This window comes from Mus musculus, chromosome 6, assembly GCF_000001635.26.
Source record: "Mus musculus strain C57BL/6J chromosome 6, GRCm38.p6 C57BL/6J".
Classification (NCBI taxonomy): Eukaryota; Metazoa; Chordata; class Mammalia; order Rodentia; family Muridae; genus Mus; species Mus musculus.
In genome coordinates, this window is record NC_000072.6 from 57518668 (window position 1) to 57536960 (window position 18293).

The 18293-nt window shown below is 41.1% G+C and overlaps 1 protein-coding gene across 7 annotated transcripts in view; it reads right to left on the reverse strand.

The window, feature by feature from the left end:
• Ppm1k (protein phosphatase 1K (PP2C domain containing)) overlaps positions 1 to 16885 on the reverse strand; it is a 29051-nt gene extending 12166 nt beyond the window's left edge. For 5 of the 7 annotated variants that reach the window (NR_156745.1, NR_156744.1, NR_156746.1 and 2 more), the window contains exons 1-3: positions 16613 to 16820; positions 6070 to 6587; positions 4082 to 4182 (exon numbers count right to left, since the gene is read on the reverse strand). Coding sequence is in view for 2 of the 7 variants with exons in the window: in NM_175523.5 (NP_780732.1) it covers positions 4082 to 4182; positions 6070 to 6509 (541 nt within the window). In the remaining 5 variants the exon portion in view is untranslated. Of the gene's footprint in view, positions 1 to 1947; positions 2843 to 4081; positions 4183 to 6069; positions 6588 to 16612 lie in introns of those variants that run through there. The other 2 variants (XM_006506082.4, XR_868858.3) reach the window with 2 other exon arrangements.
• Positions 16886 to 18293: the final 1408 nt, after the last annotated feature.

Here is an 18293-nt window from a genome sequence, read left to right on the forward strand (position 1 = left end):
GAACTACAGTATATATTAGCAGACTGGGGTTTCAATAGACACAGAGAAGCGGTCAAAGTAGCTCCTATGCCAGAAACAAGACATAAGACATTTATTCATAGCATATTTATTCACAGTAAGACAGGAATTTAGCACGAAGAAGTTTTTCCAGCTGGCTAACTTAAATTTGTTGTTTACACGAAGGCAGTGTGGATCTTGGGTGATAATGGATATTTATATGTTTATGTAGTCATAAATGACTGCTGCTCTTTCCCTCTCGTTCCCCAGTGTTGTAGGACAATAGAACAAAAGAAAAATAATCACAATTTGAACAGCAACAGAAAGAGAAAATCTAACATCACCCCCAGTAATTATTAAACCATGTAAATAATAATCTACATCAACCAATATTGGTGAACTATTTATTAGAAATGGGTGCTCTTGACATGCACAATTCATGAACACCAAAAGGAAATTAACAACCTGAAGCAGTTAACACACTAAGAGCTGTTCACATCTGGTGACCTCCAGCATAAGAGGGGCATTCAAAAATACTGTGCAGAGCTACAAGTATAGCTCTGTGGCAAAGCACCTGCCTAGCGTGCCCATAGCCCTGGGTTCAATCCCAGCACAGAAAGCAAATCTGCCTTTATAGCTCTTTTAGCTTGGAGTTTAGTTCCCTACAAAAAGCCACATGTAACGAACACAGAATTTGAAGTTTGCGGTTGTGTCCCCTAATCGCTCCCACTCTGAGTCTGCGCAGTTCTCCTCCTGATCTGTCATCCTTAGGAGCGCTGCTGCTTTCCACGCGGAAGCACAGTAGACTTTCAGTAGGTACAGTGTAGGTGGCGCTGGGATCTGTGTTTTCTACAATCCACTCTGTTTTAAGTGGCTATTTGTAAAAAATAAAGTGATGGTATATTTTAACTAATTGGTTGGCTTCATCAAATGTGAATTTAAAATTTTTGAAGGTGATGCCAAAAAGGTTGGAGATCTAGCTCAGTGGTAGAACACTCGTCTAGACTGTATGCCTGAGGTCTGTTAAAAAAATAATCCTGGTCTTATAGGAAGGGCTCAACAGACGTGAAAGTAAGGCAGATGTAAAGAAATGCGAAAAGATAGTTAGTAGAGAAGGTAACTGTGGTTCTATAGAATGTTTGCTAGCTAGCTGTGGCTCTGAACACCCCCGCCCCCACCACACAAACACTTGCAATATGCACACCCACACATGCTAAAAGAATATTATATACTTTTTAAAAGCTGATACTGGTTCAATATTTTAGTTAAAAATTTAAATTTCTTAAATTTGGGTAACTTTGAAACCATAAGAGATAGAACTAATTTTCTTTTACTCAAATCCTGAAAGGCTAGAAAACAGTATTCTGTCTGCAGTGATTTTTAATATGTTTGATAAATAGTTCCCTGATGCCAATAGGCAGATTTTGTCATCTGGAAGATCTGTACAAATACATCTTTAAAATAGTCCCAAAATGCTGATTTTTAAAAAGCATAATTTTGTACACAGTGCGTAACAGAACTGTTATAACGCCTTTTAAACACAGCATACCATACACTGCCCTATCTTGTTCTTTTATGTTTTGAAGCAAATGATCATTAAGAAGCAGGATAAATTTTAAGACATCTTCATGAAGCTTATCCCAAAGGATGACAGAGGAACCAGATTAAGCAATCTAACTTAAATTTATTATTAGAAATAAATGATATTTTAGTTCTTTAGCTATTTGATTATGTGAGTCATCTAGAGTCTTTTTAAGATATACATGTTAAATATTATCAGTTCAAACCTCCTGAATTATAATGATTAAAAAATAAATGTTTTAGGTGCATCATCTCTGAATGATTGGGGGGGGGGAATAAAATATGGAGTTTAAAAAAATAAATTAATTTAAACAGTAAAAATTTAAAAAAAGAAAAAATTTAAAAAAAGAAAAGAAAAGAAAAGAAAAAAATGTTTTAAGATTTGACACCAAATCTGGTATTGATGGTTTTAATCACCAACATTGATTCGATCAATTTTATAAAACATGTTTGTACATACGTAGGGTTAATAAATTTTAGTGTTGGCCATATGCAAATGTTCTAGAACACTCATTCTACAATCCATGGGCAGTAAATGCAGCTGTCTGTAGAACAGTTGGGGCATAATACTGACACCATAGCCCATAAATATTGTAGTGATGATGCAGCCAAATTCACGGTCAAGAACACATCATAACCACTGCTGTTATGACAATGCTAGAAGTAACCGTGTGCACTTTTCTCTGTGAGTTTGAGGACAGCAGGGTTTACATAGCTATTGGTTTCAAACCAGCCTGGGCTGCTTACTGAACTTTGCCCCAGCCCCCACCCCCCAAAAGTAAAACTTGGAGAAAGTGTTTCACTTCTTCTTCCTGTGTCAGAACAAAAGCTAAATTTCAAGCATAAATTCCACCCTCTGTTAATTCCTCTCTTAAAGAAGCAGAGGGGACCTTTAGGGAAGTGGTATCGAAGGAAGAAAAAGACAAAATAGTTTCAAATAATCTACCAAGTGAAAACTAGACAAATGGAGAAAGAATGGGTCATAAGGTGTTCCAGGGGAGTGTAATGGCAACTAAGATCTCAGTGAGCAGGAAGTGGGTGGCGTGTCTCAAGGCCCTGGGTTGAAGAGTTATGGGAGTGGATGTGTGATGTTTAAATGGTGATGCTAGGGTCACCTTTTGCCCTCTTGTTTTTAAATATGCAAATGAATGAGGCCCTAATCTGAACGAATCACTGTTTCTCTTTGAGTTGAAACAACTTGTGCGTGAAATGGAGAAAATTTCCGTCCATCTGACTGAAATGGCGTCTCCGTGGTGCACTTTTCCTATTAAAGGAAAAGGCAGAGCTAAAATCATCGTTGCCACACAACCCCATTTCCAATCAGTTAGAAGGCATACATTGGATGGCATGATATCAATATTCTTATTGAGACAGAAAAATGCATTATAAATTCAGTTTGTAGCAATATTAGAAACTATTTCCTAAGCAAAATAATTTATATTTGATAAGTAGTACATAGAGAGTGTATGTGAACTACAGTATATATTTCCAGTCAGTTAGGAGGCATACATTGGATGGCGGCTGCCAAAGCTTTCTAAGTTAACATTAGTAGAAATACACTCTTGGTAAGCTAACTAAAAAAATACTGGATATAATTTCCTGAAATTATTTTGATAACTTAGTCAAAACTAGAACACTCATTTTCAAACCTTATACACAGGTTTAAAACTGTTTTTTTTTAAATCCTCCTGCCACGTTCTTCCTTATACTTAAGGAAAACAAAGATCTCACTAGTTACCACAGGAAAGCTGCAAGACTGAAAAGCAGAAGACAAATAAATATCCCCCTCCTGAATATACAAATGGATGCCAATTAGCCATTTTCTACTATACTTAAGACCTATTACTAATATCTGCCAAATTACTTATTTTGTGTGTGCATGCATGAGTCTGCATTAAGTATATGCGGACATGCCACAGCGCACATGTGAAGGTTAGAAGCCAGCATATGGAAATCGTTTCTCTTTCTTTCACCATGTGAGTCCTGGGAACAGAACGCAGGTCACCGGTGAGGCTTGGTGGCAGCACCTTTTCTCACGGAGCCATCCCATCGATCCCCTATTTCTTCTTATAGTAATGCTGAGCAATTATCAACCTACCAGATGTGATTGCCCTGTACTATTTGCATTGGTGGTAGGGGACGGGATTTTCTTAATATGGACATCTTGTCCATAAAATTACAAATCAGATCGAAACATTTAAAAATCTTCTTAAAATTAAAATTCAGTAATAGAGCAATTTTGGAGCTTCCCTTTCTAGAACGTTTTCATTTAACATAAAGGTGAGATTTATTATTATTATTATTATTATTATTATTATTATTATTATTATTATTATTATGTTCAGATTCTAAACAGCATTTACAATGATTCCTTGCATAAAATATTTCTACAAAAACTCCCCACAAATAAACATGCATTCAAACTCCCGCCACTAAAAGCCTACACTGTTTTCTCTCAACTTGCCAATCCTCAAAGCTCTGAGGAATGCCACAGCTCACTTACCATCTGCAGACAGGTGGGCATAACTCGCGAAGGCTTTATCTATTTCTAGAAAGGCCAAGGTCAGGACAGTTTCCAAGTCTTTCTCCCGAGGAAGCAAATCCCTTTGTGGAGAGGAGAGAAAGCTGCTATCATTTTGCAGTAGGTTTCTCTTTCCAACAGTCAGCCTTGCAGCAGTCGTGCCACACAACAGACCTCACCACTTTCCTCTCGGGTGCTTTTGCTGAAGATCCAAGGACTAAGGGACATTTATTGATCTTCGAAGGTACTAAGTAGGATGAACTGTAACACTCTTGGCCTGAGGATCAGGCCACCATGCTCTGGATACATGGTGCCTGAGATGCAGCTCAGGGCTTCCTGCACGCTAGGACTAATTGAGCAGTATCAAACCTGAGGCTTTAAAGGCATGGAATTACTTGTTTGTTATAATCAGGTCTAGGCCAGCCTGGGATTATGTGACTGTATCTCAAAACACCAAACATGGCTGTCTGAAGACACAATGAAGTTGGTAAGGGCTTTGCCTCACATGCAAAGTAAAAGAAAACGACCAAGTCTAAGTCCCTCCTCTTTTTGTAAAGTTTTGATTACACTTTTATTTATTGTGTATGCTCTCAGGCTGTATAGCAGATGTGTGGAGTCTTAGAGGACTTTTGGCAGTTAGTTCTCTTCTTCTGTTATGTGAGTTAAGCCAAGCTCAGATTCAGGCTTGGCAGTAGGTACCTTATCCTCTGAGCCATCTCACAAGCCTGAGGTCCCTGCTCTTAAAGAATTAATTCCCAGTACTGCAAACCTGATAGATTATGAGGTCCTTCATATGGGCTTAAATCACTGAGTCTGTCCATCGGATGAGGTAAATCATGTAAAAAAGAAAATCAACTGACAAACTAACTATACAAAGGAAGGTTTAAAAAAACAAAAACATTAGTTCATGGCCATACTGCCACATTGTCTCCTTTCTCTAATTCTAGCAACAGTGTGATTCTCAAAAATACAGTGAGTATGGTGGTCTGAGTGAGAACAGCTCTCACAGGCTCATATATTTGAATGCTTGGACTCAAGTTGGTGGAACTGTTTAGAGAGGACTAGGTGTGACCTTGTTGGAGGAGGTGCGTGACTAGGTGGGCTTAAGGTTTCCAAAACCCACACCATTCTCAGCACGTTCTCTCTCTCTCTCTCTCTCTCTCTCTCTCTCTCCCTCCCTCCCTCCCTCCCTCCCTCTTCCTCTCCCTTCCCTTCCCTCTCTGCTTCCTGTTTGTGGATAAGGATATAATGACATAATGTATGGCTCCAATGCCATGCTCTCCTGTCTGTTACTATGTTCCTCGCTATGGTCACAGGCTCCCCTCTGAAACTGTAAGCAAGCCTCCAATAAACTTTCTTTTATAAGTTGCCTTGGTCACCATGTCCCTTCACCAAAAAGTAACTAAGACAAGAAATAAACCTACTTGTGCTGACTAAACTCTTCTTCAGAACCAGGGGGATAGCTCTATAGGTAAAGTGTTTGATGTATTCAGACCCCTAGCTCTCATATAAAGACAACATGTGTCTTTACATAGAACCCCAGGGGTGGGCTCATGGTCTAGCCAAAACATGGAGCTCCAGGTAGAGTAAGAGACTCTATTTCAAAAGGCAATGTGGAGATTGGTAGGAGAATGGTATAGGAAGACACCAATGTTGACCCCTGGCCTATACACACATACACACACACACACACACACACACACACACACACTCAAGTAAATTTTCCCACAAATTATCTTTGTACTTTATAATTTACTTGAAGTGTATGTAAATCTACGCCTGTAGATTCTGAATCTCATTTCTGAAATGGAGATAATCACCAGTTCTAAATGCTATGTTGACTACCATTCTCTGATGAAGTGGCATGTGGTCACTCAAGTAATTTTGTCCATACTGGATGTTTTAGCCAAAGGGAGAACAATTCAACAGAAAAGCTAGAGGAACTTCAAAGTCAAGGGGAGTATACATACATAACACATTTCTCCATGTGTGTGTGACAGAAGTCAGCGGCTGCAGGGCCCCCATGTCCATCATAGACTGCGAAGTATAGCACCTCTTCTGTCAGCTGTGCAAACCCAAATCGATCTTCGTTTTCTTTCCGTTTGCCAATGAGAGAGGCACAGCCCACGTTCTCCAGGCTAATTTTGGGAATTGGTTTGCCGTACTTGATGCTAGGTGGCAGCAGAATTGGCTCATCAATGCGGTTATCCCAGATCCCAAAATTGTCCCAAGTGGCTGGCTGCCCACTTCCATCTGGATCAAACCGAGAACACCTGGCCTCTGAAGTGGAGAAGTAGCAGGCAGGAGTCGCCTGCCTGTGGTCCTGCAGGAGGATGGAGCTTAACAACACTCTCTTCTTCACCTGATTCCCACCACTTCTCAACAAAGTAATGAAGGCCGCTGATAACATAATGCAATGCCAAAGGCCCCAGTCACAGGAAAAGACAAATAGAGCAATAATAGTATTCCGTGCAGAAAAATGATGTACCTAGAAGTGGGGGAAAGACAGAGTCACATTCAGTAATTCAGAATACTGCCAATAAATACATCACCAGTCACCAGAGACAAAAGCCATAAAGAGTCTGACAGTGCATGTGTGCATGTGTGTGTGTGTGTGTGTGTGTGTGTGTGTGTGTGTGTATGTGTGTGTGTGTTAGGTACCCTACATCCTATGCTTAAAAACACTGAATCAAAACTTTACCTACCCCCTTTGCAGTGTTTGAATTCTATAAATATTTGACAATACACACATACAAATAACACATTCTTCTCCGATTTAACCTGCTATGGCTTTGGGACATGGTTAAAATGAACATTTTGATTCAGCTAGTACGAAGTAAGGTCACAGTGTACACCCCTAATCAGCTGTGATCACACAAGTGCTGGTGATCAGGCCACACTTTGTAAGTAAATATCCTTTCTTCACACACTCAGTTGTTCTGAAAAAAAGATAATGTAAATATTAACAATAACGACCTCTCCTAAGGATGGGACTAGGAAAAAAGATGGCTAATAGAATATTTGTAATAATTCTGTATCTAAGAGCATCTAAGCTTTAATGAATACACAATTTTGGATCCTTTTTGCCTTAAATATTTTTATTTATTAAGAATTGCATACTGGAAATCAGTCTGGCAGTTCCTTAGAAAATTGGACATAGTACTACCGGAGGATCCCGCAATACCTCTACTGGGCATATATCCAGAAGATGTCCCAACCGGTATGAAGGACACATGCTCCACTATGTTCATAGCAGCCTTATTTATAATAGCCAGAAGCTGGAAAGAACCCAGATGCCTCTCAACAGAGGAATGGATACAGAAAATGTGGTACATTTACACAATGGGGTACTACTCAGCTATTAAAAAATGAATTTATGAAATTTCTAGGCAAATGGATGGACCTGGAGGGCATCATCCTGAGCGAGGTAACCCAATCACAAAGGAACTCACACAATATGTACTCACTGATAAGTGGATACTAGCCCAAAACTTAGTATACCCAAGATATAAGATACAATTTGCCAAATGCATGAAACTCTAGAAGAATGAAGAGCAAAGTGTGGACACTGTGCCCCTTCTTAGAATTGGGAACAAAACACTCATGGAAGGAGTTACAGAGACAAAGTTTGGAGCTGAGACAAAAGGATGGACCATCTAGAGACTGCCTTATCTAGGGATCCACCCCATAATCAGCTTCCAAATGCTGACACCACTGCATACAGTAGCAAGATTTTGCTGAAAGGACCCAGATGTAGCTGTCTCTTGTGAGACTAGGCAGGGGCCTAGCAAACACAGAAATGGATGCTTACAGTCAGCTATTGGATGGATCACAGGGCCCCCAATGGAGGAGCTAGAGAAAGTATCCAAGGAGCTAAAGATATCTGCAACCCTGTAGGTGCAACAACATTATGAACTAACCAGTACCCCGGAGCTCTTGACTCTAGCTGCATATGTATCAAAAGATGGCCTAGTCGGCCATCACTGGAAAGAGAGGACCATTGGACACACAAACTTTATATGCCCCAGTACAGGGAAACGCCAGGGCCAAAAAATGAGAATGGGTAGGGAAGTGGGGGGAAGGGTATGGGGGACTTTTGGGATAGCATTGGAAATGTTATTGAGGAAAATACGTAATAAATTTAAAAAAAAAAAAAAGAATTGCATACAGTGTACTTTTGTCAGATTCACCCTAACTTTTCCTACCAACTTCCCCAAGAGCCATCCCTACTTCCTAACCTCTCCCTTTAAAAGAAAAGTAACGCATTAACTCCAGTTCGAGCTGCCCAAGTACTCCTGGGTGGGGGTCATTGACTGGGGCATAGGTGACCTACCAGGAGCCACACACTTAAACTGACTCTCCCTCCCCTAGAGGCCACTTACTGTCTGTAACTCCCCAGTTAGGGGTGGGCACTCATGCACCCTCCCCACTCTCCATTAGAATGCTGATTGGCTTTGGTGCACCAGGGCTGCTCTGTGCTTCTCAGTTCAGCAGGCCTGTCAAATACAGAAGTCCCTATTTCACTGATCCCTCATCCTCACCAGTGACTTCTGCCTCTTACAGTCTTTCCACTTCTTCCTCAGAGATGTCCCTGTGCCTTGGAGAGGGAGTGTGGTATAAATGTCAGATCTGACTTTTACGATTTGTTAGCTACTAAACTTTGTTTTTTATGTTATCACGGCCAATATCAGTTGGTTCCATGTTAACATCTCCTAGCAATATAAGCCAGTTCCAATGGTGCTTTGTGGTAGGTGCTCATGAAGAGGTAAATGAGGAACTGGGCACTGTTGATGGCAAGCAGGCCAGATTGTAAGCAAGTGATCCATGCATTTACAATAATAGTCTAACCCTCCTTTCCTCTAAAGCCAGCAGCTCTCCAACATGCAAGACAATCATGACTCTTCCTCCTTTTCTTCTTCTAAAGAGGGTCTCACTTTTTGTCCGTGGCTGATCTGGAATTCACTCTGTAGAATAGGCTGGATTGAACTCATAGAGATCCACACTCCTCTGCCTCCTGAGCGCTGTAAAGTCTGTAACACTTAGATTAAGGCTGTATTTCTTGAAACCATTATTTATTCTGTATTTCTACTTAAACCCAATCCTAAACCTTTCTTGGCATTAAGAGACATTATCAGGGAGTTCTAATATCCCTGTAGTTAGGGCTGTATTTCTGACACTTTACCATACACACCAAGTGCTGAGCAGAGCCTCTTCTCCACAGCAGTTTGTTCTGTTACTTTACAAATGAAGTTAACTCCTGAGGCTAAGATTTGACAATGCTGAAAGAAGATATATAGGTATTATATTACTCTCAACTATAGTAGTGGCTTGTGCCTGTAGACCTAGCTACTGAGGACAATGAAGAAAGAAGAATCATTTTCATCCAGTTCAGATTAGTCTAGAAAACACATCAAAACACTGTTTAAAAAACAAACAACCAAAATTATTTCATAATAAAAATGAATTTAAAAAAACCTATCTCTTCAGGGCTGGAGATATGACTGTATCAATCAACCTTTCCAAAATGCAGGGAGAGAGAGAGAGAGAGAGAGAGAGAGAGAGAGAGAGAGAGAGAGAGAGGGAGGAGGGAGAGAGAGAGAGACACAGACAGAGAGAGAGGAGAGAGACAGAGACAGAGAAATAGGCAGAGAGACAGAGAAGCGGAGAGAAAGAGAGCATCAACTGGAGTCCATATATGCAGGAATGCATTACAAACTTCAAACAATAACATTTTGAAAATTCAGCTTAGCTAGGGGTGGGAAGGGCCATTATCCTGTTTAGCAGGTAAAACAGTTAAACAAAGAATACAGCAGCAAAGAATTCCCTTAGAAATTTTGATGAGAATGGAGGTAGGTAAGGAGAATGATAACTAACACTAAGGATGTTTGAAAAAGTTATAAAGACTTCCTACTACATATACATACAAATATAATGTCCTCTGTGTGGCTCAGGGAGAGGAAGAGGGAGAGGAGGGAGAGAGAGAAGGACAGAAACCCTTTGCAGAAGATAATACTCCCTCCAGAAGCTATAGGAAGCCAAATGAAAAGCCCAATGCTGGAATGTCTTTTCTAGTTATTGGTCAGGGGTGTCCCAGAAATGACTTAAACAATACAGGCTAACATCATTGCTCTCAGTTGCCCACCAGAACCATATGGAAAGACCCCACTGCTGAAACCACCATGTAGTTTGTTCACAGAGACTGCTTTGTAAATTTCAATCTCTATACCACAGCTTAGTGCAGCTCTCAAAGATCGCTGGAGGTAGGCATCTTTTTGTTTGGACTGTTACTCATGCAGAAATTCACAACCCATCCAAGGGAAGAGAATAATTATTTGTAGAGTACTCAAAACAAAAGTGGTACATTATACTACACCTCTCCTCACAAGGGTCAGGAGTCAGCTATAGTAGCTGTGGGTCATAACTGCTTTGGGGAGTTCAGCGACCCTTTCATCAGGGGTTGCCAAAGACTGTGGGAAACACATTATTTACAGTTATGATTCATAACAGCAAAATTGCAGTTATCAAGTAGCAACAAAAAAAAACCCACAATTTTATGGTTGGGGTCACCACAACATGAGGACCTGCATTAGGAACACTGAAAACCACTGCTCTAAGAAAATGGAGCAGAAAGATGCTAAGACCTGTCAACTGAGGATGTGTGATGGGAAACAGTGTCTTCTGAACATGACACCATTACTGCAGTAGGAAACTCAGAGCAGATGTGGTTGCCTACACAAGACCATCTGAGTCAGCATTCAAGGATGAATGGGGGTCCACTCATAGGTACTTTCCCAACTCACCCCTGAGGTGCTATGTACAGCTGATGGAGAGGGAGAGTTAGCTTTTCTTTATGGATAACTTTTAGGGGTTTTTTTGTTTGGTTGGTTGGTTTTTGGTTTTGGGGGTTTTTTTTTGTTTTTTTTTTTTTTTTTGTTTTTTTGGTTTTTTTTTTTTTTTTTTTTTTTTTTTTGTCCCAAGTAGGTTTGACTATGCTCTCTGGATGGTTCCACACTCATGAATAGACGGCCAGTATAAATTGGAAATATAGTCAAGGGAGAAAATAAAAAAGACACAAAGTTGAAGGGAGGTGGGATTGGGGAGTATATTTTAGAGGAGTTACGAGAAAAAGTCAGGGGGTGGGTAAGTGTGATCAAAATATATTGTACGAAATTCTTAAAAACATTATAAAATTATTTTTGGCTAAATTTTGAGAGATACAGCAAATGGGTAATACACACGGTGTTGTATCTATCTGTGAGGGTGTTTTTTAGAGTCTATGGGATATGAGTTAGTGTCCAAAACAAACAGAGGGCAAAAGACTCATACTAAATATAGGTGACACCATGGGACAATGAACAGAATGGGGGTATTTTTGATGCTGATCCAGTGAACACCAGAATCCAGCTTCCCAAGACTTTGAATGAAGATTCACACCAGTGATTGTCCAGGATGCTTACAGACCTTCAGATTCATACTGGGATCATGGAAACATTCAAATAGTACTTCTGGGGCCCATTAGTTCTCACTAGAACAAATTATTTGGAAGCCTTGGCCCAGCTGGCCCCAGAATTTGCTCTCCGGCTCCCTGGCTAGGGGAGTCCATGTTCCTCTCTTGTGTGTCTTCCTGTTTCCATGGTACCATCTGCCATAAAGTGCTCACCAGAACACTTGCCAGCGCCATGGCCTTGAAGAGACAGAGCAACATGAATGAAAGTCACTTAAACACTTTATTTTTATTTATTTTTTTACACCTATTGATTTAGCTATATTATGGGAAGGTGGTGCTCTGGTGTACATGTGGAAGCCACAAAACTTCTTAAAGGAGCTGGCTCTCACCTTCTGCCATGTTGGTTCCAGTGACAGAACAAGGAAAAAAAACACTAGTCCTTTTTTTTTCCCCAAAGACAAGATATTATTTATTACAAAGAAATTCAGGAGATAAAAACTACTTCCCAGTTCACTATATGAGAGGAAGTGCTAACAGCATATTATCTAGTCCAGGCTACCCTCTCCTATGTCATGGATTAGTCTTTCGAAGATTTATGCCTCAGGGTAGGGGAATGCCAAGGCCAGGAAGTGGGAGTGGGTAGGTTGGGGCGGGGGGAGGGTATAGGGGATTTTTGGAGAGGAAACTAGGAAAAGGGATAGCATTTGAAATGTAAATGAAGAAAACATCTAATAAAAACTAAACAAACCAGACTAAAAACACTAGTCTTAAGCAGCAATTACCTTAACTCACTGAGCCATCTCTCACTGGTCCTAAACAAACTTTTTTTTTTTTAAATATTACCCCAAGATACAGCCTTCAGTAAAAGTGTGTGAGATATAGGTGGCAGCAATGAGAAGTTTCAAACTAATGTAACATAGCACGTAATAGTTACTGACAGAAGTAACTGTTAGAGCAGTCGAAAGCAAGTTGAGAGAAAACAGAGATTACCAAAGCGCCCTCTCTGGCTTCAGCCTGAAATCATGTGTACCAAATGTCCTGCTACTTAGCAGAAATGCAGGACAGTAGAGAAATGATTCAAGTTTTACAACAAGACTTCTAGGATACTCTTGCCCTCCTTTTATGTTTCTTTCTAATGCTCAAAAATAAATAACAATTAAATGATAAACACAACTGCAGTCTCAGCGGAGAACAAATATCCACAAGACATATTATTGGATGGTAAGATAAGGTAAAAGTGGAGAGTGTCTTTGAGCCTCTAACATTTATCATCAACTTGACCTTGCTCTATATTATCCACACTGTTACTTTTGAAAGTCAGCAGCAGGGCAGTTATCAATAAACAACTGCTGGAGAGCATTTTGTTGGCAGAGGTTCAGTGTGAGGAGCTATACAGCTGGCTCCTCAGTGATGCAGAACTAGGTCAGTACCACCTACGCAAGGAGATTTATGTGGTTCCCTCTCCTTTGCAGCCACACCACAACTATACCACACTGATCCCTTTCAGAGACCCAAGAAAACTATTCAAAGGCAACTTGTGTTCCCAAGCTACATGAGGACTTTCAATTAAACCTGCTCACAACCCAGAGTTGTAGCTTATTGGTTGAAAACCCTCAATTCAAAAATCTAACCAGTTCCCACCAAACAAAAAACAAAACAGCAAGAGAGAGAGAGAGAGAGAGAGAGAGACAGACAGACAGACAGACAGACAGACAGACAGACAGACAGAGACAGAGAAGCATCGTTACTCCAAACCAAACAAAGGTCTACACTGAGAAAGATTTCTCCTGCTTCAAGTTGAGGAAAAACAAAACACAGCATCATCAGCCTGAGAGGTCTTGGAATGCCAGCAAAAATAGCCATGAACTGAACAGCAGATGAGAGGGGCAGAGTGGAAGTGTGAAAGACCACACTTAGAAAAGAGTGGAGGACAACCTGACAGGGGCCTAAGCAGTCTCTATGTTTATCAGCTCAGTGAGCTTGAGCCAGGATAAGCTTATCAGCTTCTCCACTAAGAAGCAGCTACTTAACAAGGTGTTTATAATCAGGAATGCCACTCTGTGGTTTAGAAATCTAAGCTAACTGATGTTAGTAAACCATTTAAACAATTATATGTAAGCTTTCAAAGTGAAGCATCCGTCATTCCTGATACTACACAAAATATCCCAGGAAACTAATGGAACATGTACAAAGCATATACACAAACAATGCATAAACTTTAAACTATGCCAAGGAAAAAAATAAAGAAAAATAATTTGCCTGGAATCCTAGATATAAAACATAACCAATCTAAAATATATTGGTAATTGTATATAAAAGGAAAAATGGTAATCTTGCCCGAACTATTTCAAATTCTTTCTTATTTCTCAACCAAAACAAAATGTATCACAACTTAACCACATCAGTCTTTTTTTTTAATTTATTTATTATTATAAATAAGTACATTATTGCTGTCTTCAGACACAGCAGAAGAGGGGGTCAGATCTCATTATAGGTGGTTGTGGGCCACCATGTGGTTGCTGAGATTTGAATTCAGGACCTTTAGAAGAGCAGTCAGTGCTCTGACCCACTGAGCCATCTCGCCAACCCCACATCAGTCTTTAAAAATATGTTTGTGTATGTCCAAAAGTAAAAACGCATTCTAGGGGCTGGAGAGATGGCTCAGCGATTAAGAGCACTGACAGCAGTCTTGAGTTCAAATCCTAGCAACCACAAGGTGGCTCACAAACATCTGTGACACCCTTTTCTGTTGTGTCTGAAGAGAGGGACCTTGTACTCACATACATAAAATAAATAAATCTTTTAAAAATATGCATTCTAGATTATGTTCTCTATTATAAATTTCTGAAAATACGCCTTTTCCACCATTTCCTCCTGATTTGTGTGACTATGTCTTTCTCCCCATCTTCCTCCTCAACCTGATACTTTAAAACTGACAAGTTAAGAAGTAAAGAAATAAATAGAATTGCAATGTTAGAACAATGTTATTGCCATATAAGTAATTCCATTTAGCAGAAATTTCAGCCCCAAAAGTTTAAGAAGCTGTGAGATCATCTTCAAGACAGTACTGTGAAACCCACTTTTCCAGAACAACAACTTCAGGCCAAAGGAGTTTGATTCCCAACACTTAGGAGATGGAGGCAGGAGGATCAGGAGTTAATGCCCAGTCTGGACTACTTAACACCCAGTCTCAACTCATGGGCCTTGTGAAGTTTGCCAGTCACCATTTGATTTCATAGCACAAGGACCCACACATGCAGATGCAAGACTACTGCACCAACTTTCCTTTTCATATTTCTCAGATGTTTTACTTGCTCAGCAGTTTAACCCCTGAGCTTTTTCAATTTCATTTTTGGAAAAAGGAGTCCTATCTCGATAGCAGGTTTTGGCACTGGAATCTGAATGTCAAAAACTATTCAAAGGGGAAGTTTATTATTATCACTTTACACAAGAACTCGGCAGGATTAACTGACTGAGGGTTCTGGCAGTCAGCAGAGGGCTTGGAGTTTCCTCCCTCCAGGAAGCTGGTGAGGTAACTAGAAAGTGGCACTTTGGTATTTTTCCATAATGGAAACACAAGATAATTTTTGATATGTATGTATGCATACATACATGTATGTGAGCCCGGGGGAAGTGCAGGCCAGTGCAAGCAGGCAGAGGCCTTTAGTGGTCAAGCAACATCATCGGCCCGATTTTTAACACTCTTAAACTCCAAATTTCTTTACCACCATCAACAACAAAACCCCAGTGCACCCCAATAAACAACTAAAATCATCTGAAAACCTCAGAAATGTATTTTAGGAAATCCGCACTCTTGATGCCTTTATCGCCTTTTAGGAGGAAAGGAAATGTTAGTTTACTGGAGAAAAGAAAACAACAAAACGGTCAATAACTCCCTTCGGTTGTATGTGAGAGTCTGTTTTCATAGGCGAAGTGAGAATACAGTATTGAAAAGTAAGTGTTACTCAACTCTGTGAAGGGGGTGGGTTGATGTAGACAAGGAAAAAGAGACTCGGATTGCAAGAAAAACAATTATAAACAAGAGCCCATTATCCAAAGCTTCCTATTTTATGACATTTGTCATACAGTGTGGTGAGCTGGTTTCCAATTTCCACAAGTTCCAACACACACTAGAAGGGCAACACAGCCCCTTCCGCCAAGCCCTGCAGATCTCGATCTCAAGAGAGCCCCAGGTTTCCTCACCAGGGCACAGGTCCAGCAGAGGCTACATCTGCTCTGCCGGGTTGACATGCACATTGGGGGTTGGGGGCTTCGCAGTTTCTATTCCTGCAGCTCCTACAACGAAAACCGGTGGAGCTTTTGAGAGTCGAAATTTCCTAGCTATTTCTACCCAGAGCCTCAATCTTTGTCTCCTCCGGGTAAATTCTCTCATCTACAGAAAGCGTCTGCGAAAACCTGCGCCAGGAGCCACATGCCCCTAAGATACAGTGCTCTCCTAGCAAAGCAAAACACAAGCTCTCAGATCCAAACGACCAGGGCTCCGCAATCCTTCTCTACACCAGTCCCTTTGCAAGCCTGGGCTGGATAGAATCGTGGGCTGGTTTGCTGGCCTTGAACGAAGCTGGACGCGGCAGGACAACACTCTCCTGAGCTCTTGAGATCTGGCATCCCAAGTTCTTAGGCAGCTATGCCTGCTCTCGCGGGCAGGAGCGCACCAAAGGGTCTCGCTGCAGTGAATCAGGGTTCTGTTATCTTTGCTAGCTTTCTCATTCTCTCCCTGGGACCCCGCCCATCTTTCTATCCCTGCTTCCCTGGGGCTCACTATCAGCCCGAGGTCAAGTTCAAGGCCGACCAAGGCTGCTTTGGGGGAGCCGGATGCTCGGGCGCAGCCACCGTGGGCCTAGGCGAGAGCAGCTGCTTTCCACTTCCAGAAAAAGGGAGCACATCGAACCCAGAGAGATGCGCGTGGGACTCGGTCTCAGACAGAGTAAGCTGCAGGAACTCATTTCATATTTCTCTTTCGCCTTCCCGGGGACCTCCGGAGACCGCCAATGTCTCGTCAACAACCTAGGAGAATAAGCGAATTAAACTCCTTAGGCTCTTACCTTGTGATGGGTAGGTGTCTGTAAATTTCTTAATTGGCTAATGGAAGGAAGGGAAGGATTTCTTGGATGATAAACTAGACTGACTTCTCTGTTGATTATGATCTCCAGAACAAGCAATTAGGGAAGCCACAGTCTCTTCCACTCCTGGAAATTCTCGGAAAATAAAAAAAAATCAACCGCAGCTGGCCAAATGGAGACCCGGAGGAGTGTATTTCCGATGATTGACAGCAACACTAGCCAGTTGGTGCTCTGAAAGACTCTTTGCCCGCCCTCAATCTGAGCCAATTACAGATTTAGATAGGAACGAGCCTCCTGCACAGGCAATTTGACCTCTCAGATTGCCAATTAAACGCCGTAGAGCGACGTCAAAGTGGGCCAGTAGCTGTTCGACGTTGGCGCCCCGCCCTCCTGATGGGCCTGGCGGCCTCGAATCAGGCACCAGGGACCTTGCTTTTCGCCAGCCACTGGAGGAGGGAGTTTCACTTCTGCCAAAGTTATCTTAACTCTGACCCAAGAAATCGAGACTCGGACAGCCACGCTTTGCTTGAGTGTAGCACTTGTACGTCATCCAGTGTTCTTTGACAAATCACAAACCAATGTTCTTCGGACTGCATTAACAGGCATCTTGGGATGGCTCGCGACTATCCTGCATGCCAAAAAGATTTCCGTCTTTTGAAGGAAGCATTGCCTTGGATCTGGGGGTCCAAACTGATTCAAATAATCAGATAACTGCCTTTAGAACCTTCGGTCTAATAAGGAAGATGAGGAAGCAAGCCAACAAATAAACAGTAAAAGACAAATCACGTCTAAAGAGGGAACGGCTCAGGTGTGGCTGGAGAACACTGGGCAGCGGATTTTACCGCGCTGAATCTAGTCAAGGCAGGATGGATCTGAGCAGAAGACAATAGCAGATGCCTTTCAGGCTGTATCAGCACACTCCCGGGCAGGTTTCATGCACAGGAATACTGGTCAACACTAAATTGACTCCATGATTTTTTATGTGTGCGTGTTTTGGTTTTGTTTTGATACTTTTTAAGTCTTTTTAAAAATATTCATTTATTTATTTATTTATACACTGTACACTATAGCGGTCTTCAGACACTCCAGAAAATGGCATCAGATTTCATTACGGATGGTTGTGAGCCACCATGTGGTTGCTGGGGTTTGAACTCGGGACCTTTGGAAGAGCAGTCAGCGCTCTTAACCGCTGAGCCATCTCACCAGCTCCCCCCACCTCCACTTTTTAAGTCTTAATTGGGTTGTTTTTGTTTTGATTTTGGGTTTTTGTTTTTTTGTTTTGTTTTTTGTTTTTGGGTTTTTTTTTTGAGACAGAGAGAGAACATACATAAAGTTGAGTGAGTAGTACGGAAGTGGGGAGGATCTGAAAGGAATTGTGGAAGGGGAAAGAATTGCTCAAAATGCATGTATGGAATAAGTTTTAATTAAAAATATTCTTAAAATTAATAATTAAGTTGTGTTGCCTAGTTGCACCTCCTGGTCCAAGAGCATCTGGAGACCCAGTGCATTTAATAATAATATGTTTCGACAGTGATATTTGTGTTAGTGACTCACTAAATCTAACAATGGCTTATGTTGGATAGAGAATCAATTTTCATAAAGCTCTTGAAATTGTTACCGGATCCAGCATATAGACAGAAAAGTGTGCATATTGAGTGTGGCT